The 17,756-nt window shown below is 53.7% G+C and overlaps 1 protein-coding gene across 1 annotated transcript in view; it reads right to left on the reverse strand.

The window, feature by feature from the left end:
* The window catches only part of VWCE (von Willebrand factor C and EGF domains), a 30,011-nt gene that overhangs the window by 1,171 nt on the left and 11,084 nt on the right, over positions 1 to 17,756 (reverse strand). The window contains exons 6-19 of the mRNA XM_011368591.2: positions 15,470 to 15,586; positions 14,450 to 14,578; positions 13,287 to 13,729; positions 13,115 to 13,208; positions 11,767 to 11,849; positions 10,271 to 10,358; positions 8,990 to 9,075; positions 7,642 to 7,759; positions 7,027 to 7,112; positions 5,545 to 5,641; positions 4,389 to 4,471; positions 3,159 to 3,249; positions 2,993 to 3,075; positions 2,548 to 2,638 (exon numbers count right to left, since the gene is read on the reverse strand). Coding sequence (XP_011366893.1) covers positions 2,548 to 2,638; positions 2,993 to 3,075; positions 3,159 to 3,249; positions 4,389 to 4,471; positions 5,545 to 5,641; positions 7,027 to 7,112; positions 7,642 to 7,759; positions 8,990 to 9,075; positions 10,271 to 10,358; positions 11,767 to 11,849; positions 13,115 to 13,208; positions 13,287 to 13,729; positions 14,450 to 14,578; positions 15,470 to 15,586 — 1,689 coding nt within the window. The remainder of the gene's footprint in view (positions 1 to 2,547; positions 2,639 to 2,992; positions 3,076 to 3,158; positions 3,250 to 4,388; positions 4,472 to 5,544; positions 5,642 to 7,026; positions 7,113 to 7,641; positions 7,760 to 8,989; positions 9,076 to 10,270; positions 10,359 to 11,766; positions 11,850 to 13,114; positions 13,209 to 13,286; positions 13,730 to 14,449; positions 14,579 to 15,469; positions 15,587 to 17,756) is intronic.

Consider the following 17,756-nt stretch of genomic DNA (forward strand, 5'->3'; position numbering starts at 1 on the left):
AGCTGGCTCTCGCCTCCAGGGAGAACAGACCAAAACAACACGAATGGAGGGAGGCCCTGCTAGGCAGTGGCCGTGTGACATCGTGTGGGGCACACGACTCCCCCGGGCCTCCATTTCCTCGTCTGTAAGATGGACATAAGGATGAGGATCGCACGGGGTGCACGGGAAGTCTCAGCTTAAACCCGAATGTAAACTACGGACTTTGAGTGACACCCCGGGCTCGGGCTCGGAGTAGGTTCACCAACGACAACAAACGTGCCACCTGCCACGGGACGCTGACTGTGGGGAGGCTGGGCGTGCGGGGAGGCGGGGCACACCACAGCTCTCTGTACCTCCTGCTTGATTCTGCTCTGAATCCAAAACTGCTCTAAAAACATAACGTCTATTGCGAAAAAAAAAAAAAATCTCTCTTTTTAAAGTCTCAGCCTGGATCCCGCACATCATAAGGGCTGAACGCACAGGGGGAGAAGTCAAGGAAGGAAGAGCGTTGGAGAAGAGCCTGGTCAGGGAAGAGGCGGATGTCGTCAAACGCATTAAAACACTGGACCAACTGCACTTTAAAAATCATCGAAGGGCAGTCCCACAACGGCGTGAACGTACCCAAACCCACCGAATTGTAGACTTGGAGTGTGTGAATTGTATGGCAGGTGAATTACATCTCAAGAAAGTTGTTATGGTTTTTAATTATCAAAAAAAAACCAAAAAACAAAAAAAACCCTAATTCGTAGTCTATTTCAATAAACAGTGGTTTCTCCTTCCAAGGAGGTCTCGTTAGGTAGAGGCAATATGGAGAACCAAGCTGAGGCCGTGTGTCCCCACAGAAGGAGCTGGTGCTCTGCCTCACGACTTTGGGCCTCAGTTTCTCCATCTGGAGGCAGGAGAGCAGAATGGGAAGGAGCCGGGGGTAAGGTCCAGAGAGACCTGGCCTTGAGTTCAACACTACCAACTAGAACAAAGCCTTAATTCAGACACTTATCTTCTCTGAGCCTCCTCATCTGCAAAACGGAGCTAACAGTAACGACGGCCATTCTCGAATGTTCCCAGGAGCATTTAAAGGAGATCATACAGGTAAAATGCTCCATACGGTGCCTGGCGCCTTAGCTAATGATTAGTCTCTAGAGCAGGGGGAATAATATCTATTGGCTTGCAGAGGCGTTAGTTGGTGGTGGCTAAACCAAAGAAGAATCTAGAAAGCACTCGATTCCTTTCATGTAATGGCTGCACGGGCTCGGGATGTCTCCAGCCCCCCAGTCCTCACGGCAGCTCTTTATCCACAGATCTGAAGAGCTGCCCTAAATATAGAACATCCTCCTCAAAATTCCAAAGGCATTGAAAGATATTTTATACACAAGGAAATCCAGGCCACAAATCAGTGGAAGAATTCACTGTCTCCCTCGAAGTTTAAAAAAAAACACACAAAAAAGCCACATGTAAGGGACTCGATGGACACGTTAAATTGGAAAAATTAAATTCAAAACAGACAGGGTAGAGTTGGTGGGCATACAGATAACGGGCCACATCCCCACGAGTGTCCTCTTCCTCCAGGATCCCATCTGGCGATGTGCTGTGGTCACGTACCAGTTACCACACCATTCCGACGCTCCATGACCAAATTACTCCACCTATTAACCCCGAAGTCCAAACGCAACTAACCGAATTAAAGAAAAAGTTGTCTGACCGAAGATTTTTCACAGTAGGTCCATTATGGAGAGAATGAAAAAGAAAGAAAGAAACCACCTAAATGTCAACCCAAAAGGCGGGGGGGTGAGCAACCCAGAATATTTGGGAGCTTTTTAAACGTCCAGCTGTGGGCCACATCAATACTTTGAAACTATGTGTTACGGCAGGCTGTCTGTGTCCCATTTACACTGCAAAATAATCCACGTGGACGAACATTAAAGATGGAGGAAGACAAACACAGGAGAATAATCTGTCAGAGTCAAGGCAGAGTAGGAGCTAAAACATTGACGCGGGGCTCAAATCCTGGTTCTACCGCCCATTGGCTAAGTGACCTTGAGCACGTGACTTCACTTCTCTGTGCCTCGGCTTCGTCACCTGGAAAATGGGGACGATACCAGTGCCGCGCTCAAAGAGACACTGCGAAAAAGGGGCTGAAGGAGCCACACGACGTTCCCTGACACGAAACGCGTGCTCAGTAGGGTGCGAGCGCTTACTCTTCTGCAAAGTTGATTCCGTTTCTAAATTCTAATCTCTCGAAAAAGAAAGCAAGCGGAGGAAGAGATTAAGGAAGAAGAAAATGGAGAAGAAAAAGGCACAGTAAACAAACGAGGCTGCCGTACAGCATGTCACGGCGTGGCAGGAGCATGGAGGAGGGTCAGTAAGCCGGGGCACGGGCTTGCGCTCCATGCGCTGGCTGTGTGACCTTGAGCGAGCCATGTTCCCTCTCTGAGCCTGGGTTTCTCAGGCTGGGCTTCTCACGCTGAAGCACAGAGAGGTGAAGTGACATGCTCAAGGTCACATAGCCCTTTACGAGTTCTACGTTTCTGGGAAGAAGAGCAAAGGGGCAGAAACTCCAGGCCCGCTTACCTGAGCAGGAGGAGCAGCAGTCCCCAGGGCGCACGGAGGGGTCCGAGCAGGCCCGCTGGCAGGGGACCTTCTCACAGCTCACCTCTCCCAGCTAGGGAAGAAGGATACACGTGAAGACACCCAGAGCACCTCACCCGCCCACAGCAGCTCCCCCAAGGGCCTCGTGCACCAGCAGTGGGACCCGCAGAAAGATCCGGAGACAGGCTGCAGAGCTTGGCCCTCACCTGAACAACAGGCGGAGCCACACACAGCAAGGCAGCCTTAAGGAAACCACAAAGAGGGAGGATACGGTCAGAGCCAAAGGTATTCTGGCAGGTAGTTAAAGTTGAAAATCAGCAGGACGAGGGGCTTACGCGTTGGCTAAGGGGCTCCGAGTTTTGCAAAGGGACAAAACGCAAGAAGCAGCCCCTGGCCTGGCAGCTCCCAGTTCCAAGGTCCGGCTCACCTGGCACGTGCACTGGGTACAGGGCTCATGGTCCAAGGTGAACACCTGGCCATTCATCACCTTCCTTCCCTCATAGTTGCAGTCTGCAGGGGCAGAGGAGACAAGGGCCCATGAGCGCACAGGCCCACCCAGGAGCCTCGAACATGGGGCAGCTGGTCACACTCACCTCGGCACACCGGGCAGCACTCCCCGTCAGGGTGGAAGGGGTAGGTGCAGGTGATGGGGCAGTCCACAGGCGAGCAGGCCACTGAGCCCAGCTGCAGGACACAGAAAACACACAAGGCCCTTCGTTCTGGGCAGCCGACGGAACACGCGAGAAGGACAGGTCACACAGCCACTGAGAACCTCATCAGAACCACCAAGGCTGGTGGAGAGGTCCGTGGTGGGGGCAGGTAAGAGTCTATCTTCCTGGTAGAACACAAGCCCCACAAGGCCAAGGCCCTGGCCTTGTCTACAGAGTTCATCTACCAATGGATACCTGTCGAACAAATCTGCGAACTTCCTAAAAAAGGCGAGCACCAAAACCCCAGGAGAAGGACCCAGAAGCCGAAGCTCCCCGAAACACGTGGCTGTGAACGAACAGGGCCACTGAGAGGCCAGAGACGTTCGCCCCGAGTTTCTCAATGTCTCTGTAGACCCTGGCCCTTCTCCCACTGTGTCTGCACCCACTGCCAGCAAAGACCTTCCACCGGCTTTAAACATCCTCGGCGAGACAAGCAATGGTGATTTTTTTTTTTTTTTTTCATTTTCCAAATACGAGCTGATTGGACTCTATCATAAACATGCTTTTTCAGACTGAGAGGCAGTACGGTTTTAGGGGTACAGTGTGCTTCCCGGAGCACAGGTTCAGAGCGGGGCATTCAGCTCCTGGCACTTCAATTGACTAGCTGTGGCATCTTCAGCAAATGGCTTTGTCTCACTGTGCCTCAGTTTTCCCACCCAGCAGGTGAAGCGATGGGGGTGCCTATCTCCTGGGATTCTCCCCAGGACTGAGTTCATGCACATAAAGGGCTGAGAGCAAGGTTGGCACACGACCAGGGCTGGACAATGCGAGTACATTAAAGATTGGGGCGCAGAGTCTGGGGTCGGGATCCCTCACCTACACCCTCAGCGAGAACCCCCGGGCCACACTTCATACTGTGAGGACCGGCCCCCCTCCCCCCAAGACCCTCCCTGGTCACCAGAAGCAGAGGACTTTAGCCGGGCAGAGTGAAAAACAGTTCTCTGGCCCTGCGTAAAGATTCACCCTGGGCAGGGCTGGAGGGAGCCCACTGTCACCATGACCCAGAAGTGACCTTTCTCTTGGAGGTCTCTGGACTTTGCCTCCAGGGTTCAGGAGCTGGTGGCAGTCCCTGGGGAGTTTCCGCAGACAGGGGTCAGGTCTGGGTGGCCGTACCAGGCAGATGCAGCTCAGACACGGGTCCAGCAAAGACGGGAAGGTCTGGTTGTTGTGGAAGACTCTGCCTGTGTAGGTGCAGCCTGCCAGAGAGAGCACGGGGTGAGCGCCCGCCACGGGTGGGGGGCAGTCACCAGGCTTTGGTCAGGGCGAAGGTCCCAGGCTTATCTGGGTAGCAAAGGTCAGGCCAACTGCCTCCCCGGGCAGCTGCCCCAGGGGTTGGAGAAGGGACGTGTCTGGACTGGAGGCTGATATTTTGTGCAGGATTCATCAGAGGGGTCAGGGTGTCTTCACTTTGGGGTTGCCCGCTCCCCCGCCCCCCACACCCAGGGCAGAGCGTTTCCTCCTCTACCCCTCACCAGGTGGGATCGGGACAGAGGGACTGAGAGACACAGCCTGGGTGCCTGGCGCCGTGCCATCCTCTCTGCTCCTCCCCACTCAGGAGAACCCCAAACCCCACCTTCCAGAACGTTCCCCCATACCTCTCCCCTCTCTGCTTCCCAATACCTGCAGAGGCCCAATCTGTGCTGCTACGCTGATGAAATGTATTATGTATATACTAGTAAGTATAAAAGCCGGTGAGGGACAGCAGGAAAACATTTTAGAAGGAAAAAATACATAATATGTACCTATTATATGTTACATATAGATATGTATTACAGATACATTATATATAGACGTAGATATATAACTTAAAGAGACTAGAAAGACAAAACCATGAGGGTAAATGTGGTAATGTGGGCCCTTTTTAATTTCTTTTTTATTTTTTCTTTCCGTATGTTCTAAATGTGCTGCAGTAAGATGGAAAAAGGTAAAAATTACTATAAAAAAATAAAGTCTGGCTTCTGCTTTCTCTCATTATTCTTTATTGTCTCACGGGTATGGCCTCCTCCTTTGCTGCCTCACCCAGGCTGCACGCTCTGCACGTCTGCACATCTCCTTCCAGCTCCCAGGGCCTGCGGCGGGCAAAGTGCTTTGCGTCTCTGAGCCTCAGTTTCCTCATCTCTAAAATGGGCACGCCCCAGGGTGGTTGTGCAGGCGACCCAGGATGACGCCCGTGTGACACTTCTCACGGAGGGGCCCACAGCAGGGAGAGCCCGGATGCGACGGGCGCAGGCAGGTGCTCTGCGGCCCCCCATCAGGGGTGCGGAATTACCTGCCGAGCAGTCGGGGCAGCACTGTCCAGGGATCCGAATCGGGTGAGGGCAGGAGTCCACGCAGTCTGTCCTCTTGCAGCTCACTGAGCCATCTGCCTAAGAAAGGAGGAACTTCACCAAGATCCTACCTGCGATACCAGCCCCCGCCTCCACTCTCCCAGAGCCCCCCCAAAATGGGCGATGCTGTCAACTGGCCGAGGCTTGCCCGAAGAGGCGCCAGGACGCGGTGGGCAGTGGCAGGTCCCGGCCAAAGAGGACCAGCTACTCGGGAAGCGGGCGTGAGCCTTCCGGAAGGCCCCCGTATCCACGGGGAGGGTAGGCGATTGCTGGGGCTCCATCTCCCCAGCTTCCTGTTCCTCTCCAGTGGCAGCCAAAGCTGCAGCAACACCCCACCCAAATTCTGCTTTCAGGGTTTCCCTGGAACCCTGGCTCACCCCAAACCTATGGAGTAGAACAAAATTCCCATTTTTATAGAAAACTATTCCACCTGAAATGTCTATTTCAGGAGACATTAGCGCCATATCTACTCTCCCCTTTTTTCTAAGAATCTGAATGTTTACAAAGCTTTTTGTGTTAGCTTTTTTTTTATATAACCTGAGTGTCCTAGATGAGTCATAAAGGAGAAAAAAGGCAGCTTTTTTCATCCCAACTCCAGTTCTAATGAATCATTTCCAATTTTTGTAAGGGTCTAAGGCTTTTAAACAAATGGTGCGTCAAAGGGACTTGAAGGCTGTGCTTCTCACACGCGAATGTGCACGCACGCATCGCCGGCAGTAAAATGCAGATTCTGAGCCGGGAGGTCTGGGCGGCCTTCAGAGTCTGCGTGTCTACCAGGCTTCAGGTGACACTCATGACTCCGCTGGTGCAGGGACCTCATTATGAGAAATATAAAGCTCTCAGGGACTGAAAACGCCTTTCAAGTAGAAAGGAAAAGTCAACATGGACTTAAACAATGAACTGAAACAACTGTGTTTCTTGGTAAGTGGCTGTGTTTGCACGGCTGTCAATCTGACGCAACCTCAAGCACCCTCTCCTTATCCAGTTCCGATGCGATGAGGTCACACGATTCATGTTAAGGAAAGAAACACGGCAATTTCAAAGGCAAGGCCTGCACAGCTGGCTGCCCCAGTTCCCTGTTATCTGTGTCGGGGAAAATTAGGACTCCTATTTCCCTATGCCAGCAGCTCCCCATCCAAGGGCAACGCGCCACACGCCATCCGTAAGGCAGACTGCCGAGCCCCGCTGTCCTGAAAAGTCCACCAAGGGCGGAATAAACTGGGTCCCAACACTTTCTGTAAAAATGAAACTCGATGGTGTAGGAGCAAGGCTGAGGGCGGGCCCCAGGTGGCCCAGCTTCTGGAGGGGCAGGGGTGACTGGCCCATGAGGATCCCCGTCAGAGTGGTGAGGAGGGGCTGAGGGGGCGGGGGCGGGGGCGGGAGCAGCAGGGAGAGCCGCTGAAGGCGCGCAGGTTGTCATTCACCTGGCAGATGCATAACTCACAAGGATCACCGGGAGACCAGATCTGTCCAATCGGAAACTCAACCCCGTTGTCATCGAGAGAGCAGCCTGGCCAGGGGACAGTGAGGGAGAAAGGATGAGTGGGCCAAAGTGCCGAGGAAGGCCCTGAATGCCCAGCAGACCTACAGCACCGAGGGCGGACCCCTCTGCTCACTTACGCTGTGTAGACAGCTCCCGGGTGTACACTCAACCTGGAGTGGCCCACGGCTACCTGTCTAGCTCCCTCATTTAGTGGGTTTTCCCTCCAAACATTGACCTGGTACACACAGACACACTCACACAAACATATGCACCCATAAACACATATTCACACACGGAGAAACCATTACACACAGACACACATACACAGATATACACAGACACATACGCAAATACACAAACACACACCGACACACAATTACACAAATACGTACTCACAGATAACTGCTCACATGCAGACACACTTACAGACACACACACAAACTTACACACTCAGACTCATTGCAACAGTCTCAGTGGATACAGCTCAGCCTCCCTCCTGGAGGCACCCTGGCCTGTGTTGGGTGCAGCCCAGGGAGGCAGGGCTGGGGCCCCTCACCTGTCATGGGCGTGGGCTCCCGGCAGGTGAAGCAGCACTGTCCAGGGCCCAGCCACCACTCCTCACGGGGGCAGTCCAGTTCTGGACATGGAGTGAAGGAACATTCTACTTCCCCATTCTGGAAGAAAGCCAAGAGTCATGAACCAGTGAGTGCAGCTCCCAAGCCTCGGGCCACGGGAGGGCTAAAGAGGAGGGCTGGCAGCTGCCATCATCCCACTAAAAGTGACAAAGAAATCTCCATGGGGCAGGAGGGTGAGGAAGGACGAGTCCTTCACTGGGGCTGAGGTGAGGCTGGGGGTTCCTGAGAATGTGCCGGCTGTCTGTCTGGAGGGTCCCCCGCGGCCCCAGCTGCAGCCGCCAGCATCTCTTCCCCTCACTCCTGCAAAACGGCTTCTGTGCAGGCTCCCTGCTCTCGCTGCAATCTGTCACGATGCAGCCAGAGAACTTTCCCACACACCAGCCTCATCACATCACGCCATCACTTAAAACTCTTCCCCAGCTCTGCCAAGTCCAAGACCGTCAGTCTGGCTGGCAAAGCCTTCTGCGACTGAGTCTGCCACCCCCACCCCTAAAGTGATGCCCTTGGCCAAAGGGGGCCACATCTTCCAGGGGCCTGGATGGTTCCTTTACCCTCTGACACCCTGGGGAGCAAGGGAGTATACTCGGCTGAGATGCTGGAGGTATAGGAGCCCCGCTCCCGAGGCATCGGCCTGCGCCCCATCTTCACCCTGCTCCTTGCCCCTCTCCTGCTTCCCTCACGGTTCCCCTGAGAGCAGTCCCTCAGAAACTCACTTACAGAAGCATCCCGCCCCAGGCCCTGCCTCTCTGAAGCCAGCCCAAGTGCTGTCCCTGCCTGCAGCCTCATCTCTGGCCTGACTCAAATCTGTCATGTGTTCCGTACTGCACACTATGCTCTCTCTTGCCTCCTGTCTTCTGCTCATGCAGTGCCCGCTGCCGGGCACACTTGCCTCAGCTCCTTACCTGATTAGGTCTCACCTTAGCATCCCTCCCTCCGAGAAGGAGTCCTTGAAGCCTGCAAGTCTGGCTAGGAGCCCTGGTCACCTGTCCATCACCCACCCAGGCTGTGGGGGTCCCTGACAGAGGAGACTGGGGCTGTCTTGTGCTTAGCTGTGTCCCCAGCTCTCAGCATTGCTCCAGGCACACAGTAGGTGCTCTATAAATTGCACTGCTAAAGGAGGAACTTCAAGGCCTTGGTGACTGAGGGTCCCTTAGTCTCTTTGCTACCTCATCTCCCTTGTGTCACATGGCAGCCCCCCTTACCCACGGCCAAGGCATCCTAGGACAGTCTTTCACCCTCTCCCCGTCACCCACCAATTCAGCTCCCTACCTGGCAGACACAGGTGGTACATTCGTCACCACCGCCACTGAATACAGCCCCGTCTGCATACCACCGGCCATGGAAAAAGCATCTCACTGCAGAGAGAAAAGGCAGAAGCAGCTCAAGGTCTTTGAGAGGGGGCAGAGGAAGGAAAAGGAGAAGAAACGGGTAGTGGGGGAACCTGGAGATGCTCACACACTCCCATGACACTCCCCACCACGGCCCACGCTCGCTTCACCCCTCTGAACCCCTGACAAAAAACGTGCTATTAAAAACCGACAGAGAACGAAGCGCGTGTAAAATCAGGTCCTTAACTAAAAAGGCAGGGGAAGCCCAGAATAACCAGAGAGGAAGAGAAAAGAAGAAATGAAAAAAGACCGCTCCAGACACCTGAGACGGCTCTGGGAACCATGCCACCCAGGGGGGCGGCTGGGAGGGTTCAGCAAGAGCCTCTCATCTGAAGATGCCTCACAGGTAAAAAGAGCCTGAAAACCTGGCCACGCCCGCCCGGTGTCGGTCGGACGGCCCCGGGTCCAAATCCCAGCTGCGCGCCTCACTAGGGAGTAACTTTGGGCAGGTGCTAAAGCTCATTAAGGCTTCGTCTTCTCATCTGCACAAAGGTTTGATACCACTTCCTACCTTGTAGGGACGACATTGCCTAACCGCCAAATTTTTAATGTAAAATAATATAAACTTCTAAAGTTAAGAAAAAGAATTTTAAAGGGCACCAGCTTTGAAAGGTAGACTTGAGTTCAAGTCCTGCTCATCTACTAACGGGTTGTGTGTCTTTAGGCCTCAGTTTCCTCCTCTATAAAATGGGGCTATGAACAGTACTGAGATCAAGGGCCGGCAAGTGCCCCACGCGGCAACAGCACGAAGCTGGCAGGGAATATCTGTGCCAGGGATGAGGTCATCCCAGGAAAGAAAATCACATTTTTAACAAAAGACCAGCTCATTCGTGGGGAAGGGGAGGCGCCCTCCCCAGCTCAAGACAGATCGATGCCAAGCGTGAACTTAAACTCCTTCCTGCCTGCGTTGAAGGTATTTCCCATGGCAGGGGACAGGTCAGGCCATGAGCTCAGTCTAGCATCCGAACCACATAGTAGGTCCTCAGTTAAAACAGGCGCTTTGAAATGCTTCAGTTGATCTGAGTTTCTAAAGCAAAAATCAATCTCTCTCCGCTCTCTTCCACTCATCTTGCTCCCCAAAACATACTCAAAAGACACCCCTCCCCCAAATACACAAAGAAGCTAAATGCTCCCGCCTCTCCCTCCACTCGAAGTCATTTACCTGGAACACAAGTACAGCAGTCTGGCTTTGGGGAGGTCGGACAGGGGCCAGGGGGACATTCTGGGGAGATGCAGGACACATTTCCAGCCTGAGGTGAGAGATGGGGGGCGGGGAGGAGAGGAGAACCAGGCTCTGACGCCCTTCAGGCCCATCGAGAACCAGCTCACTCCATCCATTTCACGCCACACCTCAGCTTTCCTGTCCAGCACAAAAGCCTCTGAAAGAAAGCCTTCCAAGACACTTAAATGCCACCACAGTCACGACAAAAGCAGTTTGCAAGGAGCCGGTCCCCAGCATTTATTATGGGGTGATTTAAAATATCTCCCTTTCCAAGATGAGGGCTGGACCAGAGAGCAGGGCGTGTCTCACCTTCCACAGCATCCCCTCCCACGGCCTAGGGAAACCATGGAAGGATGCTGATAGAGGCTACCTGCTCCACCAGAGACACCTTCCTGTGCATCTGAGTTTTGAACTAAGTGCCTATATTAGCTATTTGAAGAATCAAAGTTAGAACTAAATTTTAAAATTTTAAAGTGAAGACGAAAACAAACTCCTGGCTTTGGAGCTAGCCAGACTCGAGTTCCAGTGTCCGCTCTTCCGTTATCAAGTCATGTGACTCTGGACAAAGGATGTCACCTCTCTGAGCCTCGGTCTCCCTATCAGTGAGGGGACGCCGAGGATTATGTGAAATGAGATCGTCCGTGAGAGCGCTTGGCCCCTGCATATGTGTGGCCCCCAATAAGACCTCAACAAAGGGTGGCAGGAGCCGTCTACGTGCCCCATCCCCACCTCTTACATGGCAGCTTCCGACATCACTGCCACACCACGGGCTGCTTTGTAAGACGGTCACGGGATAGCAGGGAGAGCCCTGGCTTTGGACGCAGACAGGCCTCGGCTCAAACCCCAGCTCCGCTCCCTCCCAGCCTCATTCAAGGTCAGGAAAGCTGACCTTGAAGAGCTGCCAGCAGCCTCAGGTGAGGAGATGGGTGAAATGCACCAAAGACCATGCCTGGTACACACTGGGTGCTCATAATCGAATCCATGTGGCCACCTCTGGCAGTGTCTGGCACATAGTAGGTGCTTAATAACTAATCTTGAAGGAGTGAATTTACCCAAAGCAAAATACTCTTAACAAGCTGAGTCTGGTAATGACCCTCCTCCCTCCCAAATGTGGATACCTTTATTGTGCCGGCAAATATTTTGCCTGGAGAGAAAAACAGCCGCCCTGGTGGGAAGTTTCCAAGGGACTTTTGTCCCCTCCCCTTGCTAGACAGATGGACCCTGTTTGCCTGTTGGCTCTTTTCTGCTCAACAGACACCTCTCTGACTCCACAGACCTGCAGGTTTCACATTTTCCCCCAGGCTTTTAAATTCGACAGGTTCCGACCAAAATCCACAACCTGAGAACTCTCTCCCTCCATTCAAGGAGCTCACCTCTAACATCCCCAAAAGGTTAAAAAAACACCCAAGAGGCTTCAGAGATCCTGTGATGCTCACCAAGCAGACACAGATGGTGCAGTTCTCCGTGGGAAGTGAAAACACATCCCCTTCAGCTCGTATGACGCCACCGTGAAAGCAGCCTTTGAAAGACAAACAGAAGTGGAGGGGCCATCAGAACTCTTCAAAGCAGAGGAAGCTTGTGATCTCATTACTTTTCCAGGCATGATGAACCTGGCGCCTTCTCTTACTGGCAGGGATGCCCCCGGAGTGACAGATCCAGATGCCCAGAACTGTGTGGTCCTAGGACCCCCGAAGGACTACCAGACGCCCACATAGGTTGCCCTGGGGACGGTTCCATTCACGTCCAATAAACACAGAACTGGGTTGGTAGCGTGGCATTTTAGTCCCATCAGGCAGGAAAGGCAGCCAGACGGCCATGAGTTCAAAACCTGGCCTGCTCCTTCAGTTACCTCAATGGCCTTGGACATGTCACTCGACCTTTCTGGGACTCAGTTGTCTCTCCTGTGAAATGGAAATGCCCTGAAGGGGACTTGGAAGGATCCACGACTGTAGTTGTAAAGTATCCAGCATTTTACATTCAGGGCTCAGTGCTGACACAGTAAAAGGTCCAGATTATCATTCAGAAAATCAATAGGTGCATTTTCATTCTAACCCTTAGGAAGACTTTTTTACCGCTGCTCAAAGTACAGCAACCTGGGCATCTCATCACCATGGAAACACCAAAGCTTAGGCCCCTCTCCAGTCCCACTGAATGACAATCTGCATTTCAACAAGACCCCAGTGATGCCTGTGCACAGTGAGTTTTGAGGAGCACCGTTGAAGGATCTGTTAACATGTGGGGTCTTTATCCTAACAGCAATGGGAGGCAAATGAAGAACTATAAGCAGATCGTGGGAGGGAATTGAAAAGGGGGCAGAATTTACAAAATGATTACTCCTCTGGCTGCCGGAGGGGAACTGGCCAGGGGAAGGGGACTACAGAGTGGATTTGGAGAAACTCACTGAATGAATATATAAATGAATGAATGAATGAAGCTCAAAAGGGATCCCCAGAAGTCAAAAAGCTCTCCTTGAGGTATGATATCATAGCATAGACCAGTAATTCTCAAACTGTGGTCCCCAGACCAGCAACCAACAGCATCACCTGGGAAATTGTTAGAAATGCAAATTCCTGGGCCCTGCCCACACACACACACACACACCAGCTAAATCAGAAGCTTGGGGGGGTGCGGGAGGAGCAGGGACCCACCCCGGGGACCCAACCGTCAGGTGATTCAAAAGTACAGGAAAGTTGGAGAACAGCCTTTCAGCTGCAGAAGGGCTGGGGAAGGGCAGAGGTGGGACCACACTGGGAACTCACGGCCCCGCCCCGGACCAGCTCCCACCTGTGCACGATGGGCAGCACCCTCCATCTCCAGAGGGAATCGGGTGAGAACAAGCAGCTTCACACGTCACCTTTTCACAGGTCACCTCCCCATCCTGGAAGAAGCAGGAGTTCCAATCACCACAAGGCCCCAGACACCAGAGCAGGGCAGCCCGAGGACTCCTCACACCCACCTCGCACCAGCACTGGGAACACCCCGGCTCTGTCCAGCGGCTCCCCAACTCGTACATGGCTCCCAGGTGCCAGCAGGCAGAGGGCCCTGGTGCCGGCCGTGGGACTGTGGGGTCCATGGGCAAGGAAGGGGTCACCACCGCCTTCTCCTGGAGTGTTGAGGAGGGTCTGACGGTCCCCAACAGGGGTGCTCGGGGCACTGGGGTGGCCATCAGGGTGGGCAGCAGCCTCACTGGGGCAGAAGGGGAAGATGTGAGTAGTGTGGGGGTGGGCGACGGCAGGCGGGTGGTCCTGACTCTGGCTGGGAACCCCGGAGCCCCAGAAGGAGGGCTGTGTCCTGGGGAGAAGGCGGGCCGGCCCGCCTCTGGAAGGAGCAGCAGCGTCTTGGGCGGGTGCTGCAGGGGCTGCAGGATGGCAGATGGGGCGAGCACAGCCTTCGGGAAAGCTGAAACGGAAGCACAGGGGTGTCTTGAGGGAGGCAGCAGGGGCAGGAGGCAAAACTGGGGACCGGAACTCAGCTCCGTCACCATAGCCGCTGAATGTCTCTGGGCCAGTTTCTTCATCAACATGATGGGTCTAATACCACCCGTTGTACCCCTAACCTACTGGGGGTGCGAAGACGATCACACAAGAAGATTGATGGGAAAGTACCAAATAAGCAGACTAGGTTACAAGTTGGGAGGGTGGCCCCTGCCCCCCATGCATGCGCGGCTTCCCAGGAGGGGCTGCTGAGGTGCTCGGAGAACTCGCTACGGACTAGAGAGCGCGCCTTCGGTGTTGATACGACATTATACGTGTTTACAGGCACACTGGTACAGCGTGACAGAATGGCCTGACACACCACCGTACAAAGCGTCTACCCCTGGAAGGCCAAGTTGCTACCAGACGCCCACATAGGTTGCCCTGGGGACGGTTCCATAGGGACTCCTATGTCACGCGCTCCTCATTGTCTCTTTCCATTTGGGGGATAAACGGAAGGGCCAGGGAAACGGTGAAATGAAAAGGGGTTAAGAACGGATAAAGAAGTGGAAGGAGGAAGCCAGGAAGAAAGGACAGCGTTGGGAAGATGACTCAAAAACAGGTCCAGGAAGAGGGTCAGCCTCTGCGGGCGTGGCCCGGTCCCAGGAGGGTGGGGCCGGGAGTCGAGGCAGAGTTGGACGCTCACCTTCACAGGACACGCGGTCTGCTCGCAGCCTGAAGCCAGGTCGGCAGGTGCACAGGAAGCTGCCCACGGTGTTATGGCAGGAATGGTGACAGACGCGCCTCTCCAGCGGCCTCCGGCATTCGTTCACATCTGCAGGAGAGCCTCCCTGCCACAGCTGCCTCGTTGGGGGCTGCCAAGCCTTTCTTCCATCATCCCTTAGCCAAAAAGGCTGGGGAGTCTCCTTGCCATGTTCTTACGGGGTCCATCCCTGCCCCAGGGTGCGGGATGTGACTTAGATATCTGAGAGTGGGGTTGAAATCTATGCTACTCCCATCGTAAGATTCATACATCCAGTAGGCATGTAATGGATGCACCAGTGACTCATCTCCCAGCCCCAGGCAGCAATGATTAAGTGCTGGCTGGAGGGGTGAGACCCACTGGGAATTTCATCTTCAAACCTTCCACCACCCCCTGTGTTGGATGTCAGATGGCGTGGGCCCCTCTGAAAAAAGAATCTCAAAAGTCACTGTACTGCTCAAGGCAGGCTTCAGGACAAACGCCACACTCCACTGGAACAAAGACTTTTTTCAGGCCCATGGGACCCCACCTTCAAACCCATGAGCCAAGCTCGAGCCAAACGTGCCAATCCCTTTCAGGAAATTTCTGCCCATGGGCTGAGAAAATAGGGGTCTCCTTCTAAACCAGAGGAACCAAGACATAACGTGCTTTATTTACCCAGGGGAGCAAGGCAGCCAAGAAAGTGGGTGACCAGAGAGGAATCCTTAGGGTGTATCTGGGAGAGGGTTGGAACAGAAGCATAACAGGATGAAAGTGGCATGTGGCCAGGAAAAGCCAGGGTCTTCCGTGGGGAGCCATGCCAACCCCAGCAAAAGGCAGGCTCTGAGCAAGGGCTCCAGCGGGTACAGGTTCCAGGGGATCAGGAGGTCCAGACCGTTGACCTATCCCTGTCCCTGGGCTCGCCTGTCCATCCTCCTGATTGGCAGCCTGAGTGTGAAGACGACAGGGTCTTCCCGACCTTACCTACACAGGAGTGCTGGTTGCCATGCAGATGGAAGCCAGTTCTACAGGAACACCTGTAGCTGCCAATGCTGTTTTTACATCTCTGCTGACAGGGGGTCCCGAGGCATTCATCCGTGTCTGGGCGGAAGCAGGATAAGGCTGGAGCTCTCTCCTCACAGAGTCTTGGAAATATACGGCCCCCTCTTATCTCTCTCCTCGCCATCTCCTGTCCCACTCGGGGCCACTCCTCTCTTTCTCACTGTCCACCGTCAGGGTATCAACTCCTAAGTCCTCCTTGGACCAGCCACTCCCGACACCCTTACTGCCGACCCTAGCCTGGGCCACCTTTGACTCTAGTCTGGAGAAGAGCAACAACCTCATGCACCTCACTGCTTCTACCTGTGCTCCTCCCGAGCCAGCCTCTACACCGCTCCCAAGACGTCTGACCAAAGGGCACCTCTGATCGCCCCCCGGCCCCCCACGGCTCCCACAGACACCAATGCTGCACCACAGCTCCCGAGCCCTGGGCTGCCTTTTCCAACTCCTTCCTCGCCCCTCACCTTCGCTCTGCTGAAATCCGTGCCATCGCCCAAGTGTACCACGCTCCCGTGGGCCTCCCCCTTGGCCCACGTCCTCTTGTCTGCTCGAGCTGCCTTTCCCACCTTGTCTGACTGAAAAACTCCTACTCATACCTCAAAACTCAGCTTCTACAGCACCTCTTCTGACATAGCTTCCCCTTGCTGGAATTTGAAATTGTGGAAAACTGGATGTTATCTGCATGTTCATCAATAAGAGTCAGTGAACTATGGGATGTTGGCTCTGCAGAATATCAGGCGGCAGTTAAAAGGAACGAGACAGATCTGTTGACCCTGGTGGGGAGATAGCTTCCAGAGAGATCACTGAGCGGGGAAAAGCAAGTCCAGGAATGGCCAGGTACAAATTCCAGCTCTAACATGATCTTGGGCAAGTTATTTCATTTCTTTAAGCCTCGGTGTTCCCACTGGGGAAATGGAAATAATGCCACCTTCAGAGGATAATTTTAAGGATGAAATGAGAAAATGCATCTATAGTATTTGGCACAGTGCCCAGACACGATAGTTCAGGACTGTGAGCTGCTCATCTCTTATTATCATCTCTGTCAAGTGCATGTGCGCGTGTGTGTACACGTGTGTGTGTACATGTACTGGGAAGAGGCAGGCAGGGCACTCAGCAGATTGATAACCAAGTGCTATGGATGAATTTTGATCCCCAAGTTCATATGTTGAAGCCCTAATTTCAACGTGATGGTGTTAGGAGGTGGGCCTTGGGGAGGTGATTAGGTTTAGATGAGTTCTGGATGGTGGGGCCCTCATGATGCGATTAGTGCTCTTATAAGAAGAGACACCAGAGAGATTGTTCTCTCTCTCATGTGAGGACACAGCTGGAAAGCAGCCATGTGCAAGCCAGGAAGAAGGCCCTTACCCGGAACTGAACGGACTGGCACCTTGATCTTGGACTTCCAGCCTCCAGAACTGAGGATACATTTCTGTTGTTTAAGCCGCCCAGTCTGTGGCATTTTGTTACAGCAGCCTGGGCTGACTATGATACGGGGATTATTCTCTAGGGAAAGCAGAGTACAGGAGTGGGAGAGAGGGCCTGGAACTAGAGACTTTTCAAAATCCATGAAAATTTCAAACACACAGAAAATAATATTGCAGTATCAAGGAGGAACTTTCGTCTTAGCTGCCTTGTTGAAGAGAGAGTGTTTTCTTACCTAACTTCTGTAAATAAGTCATCTTGAAAGAATGAGTCATTATTTTAAAAGATCTCTCCCATTCTGCTCACTCAGGAGGACAAACCCCTTCTCCCGCTGGCCCCTGCAGCACTCACGCCCTGTTCCAAAGTTGTTCTGCTCTCCACCCCACTGGGGGCAGCTGGAGGCCAGTGTCTCCAGGGCCCGGCCCAGCATGGGGGCAGGTAGAACAAATGAATGGCCCCAGCATGCACGCCTCTCCTACACCCCCTGGGCGTGCTGTGCTCACAGCCCCCTCTTCGCAGTGGCTTCCTCCTTCCAATTTGTCTTCCCGACCCTGGTCCCGCCTCTCCCCAGGGCCTCGCCTCGCCCCCATCCCTCCACCCTGCAATGATGGCAGCAGCAGTTTCCTAGAGAGCCCTGGTTCAGAGCCCAGACCCTAGGGTCAGAGCTGCCAGGACTCAAACTGAATGGCCCTGGGCAAACCTGTTGCCCCACCAGTCAGGTGGAGAAGATCACGGGTCCACCTCAGAGGACCGTGGTCAAGGTGAAATGCACAAACACAGGCAGAGCAGG

Source organism: Pteropus vampyrus, unplaced genomic scaffold (assembly GCF_000151845.1).
Source record: "Pteropus vampyrus isolate Shadow unplaced genomic scaffold, Pvam_2.0 Scaffold144, whole genome shotgun sequence".
NCBI lineage: Eukaryota > Metazoa > Chordata > Mammalia > Chiroptera > Pteropodidae > Pteropus > Pteropus vampyrus.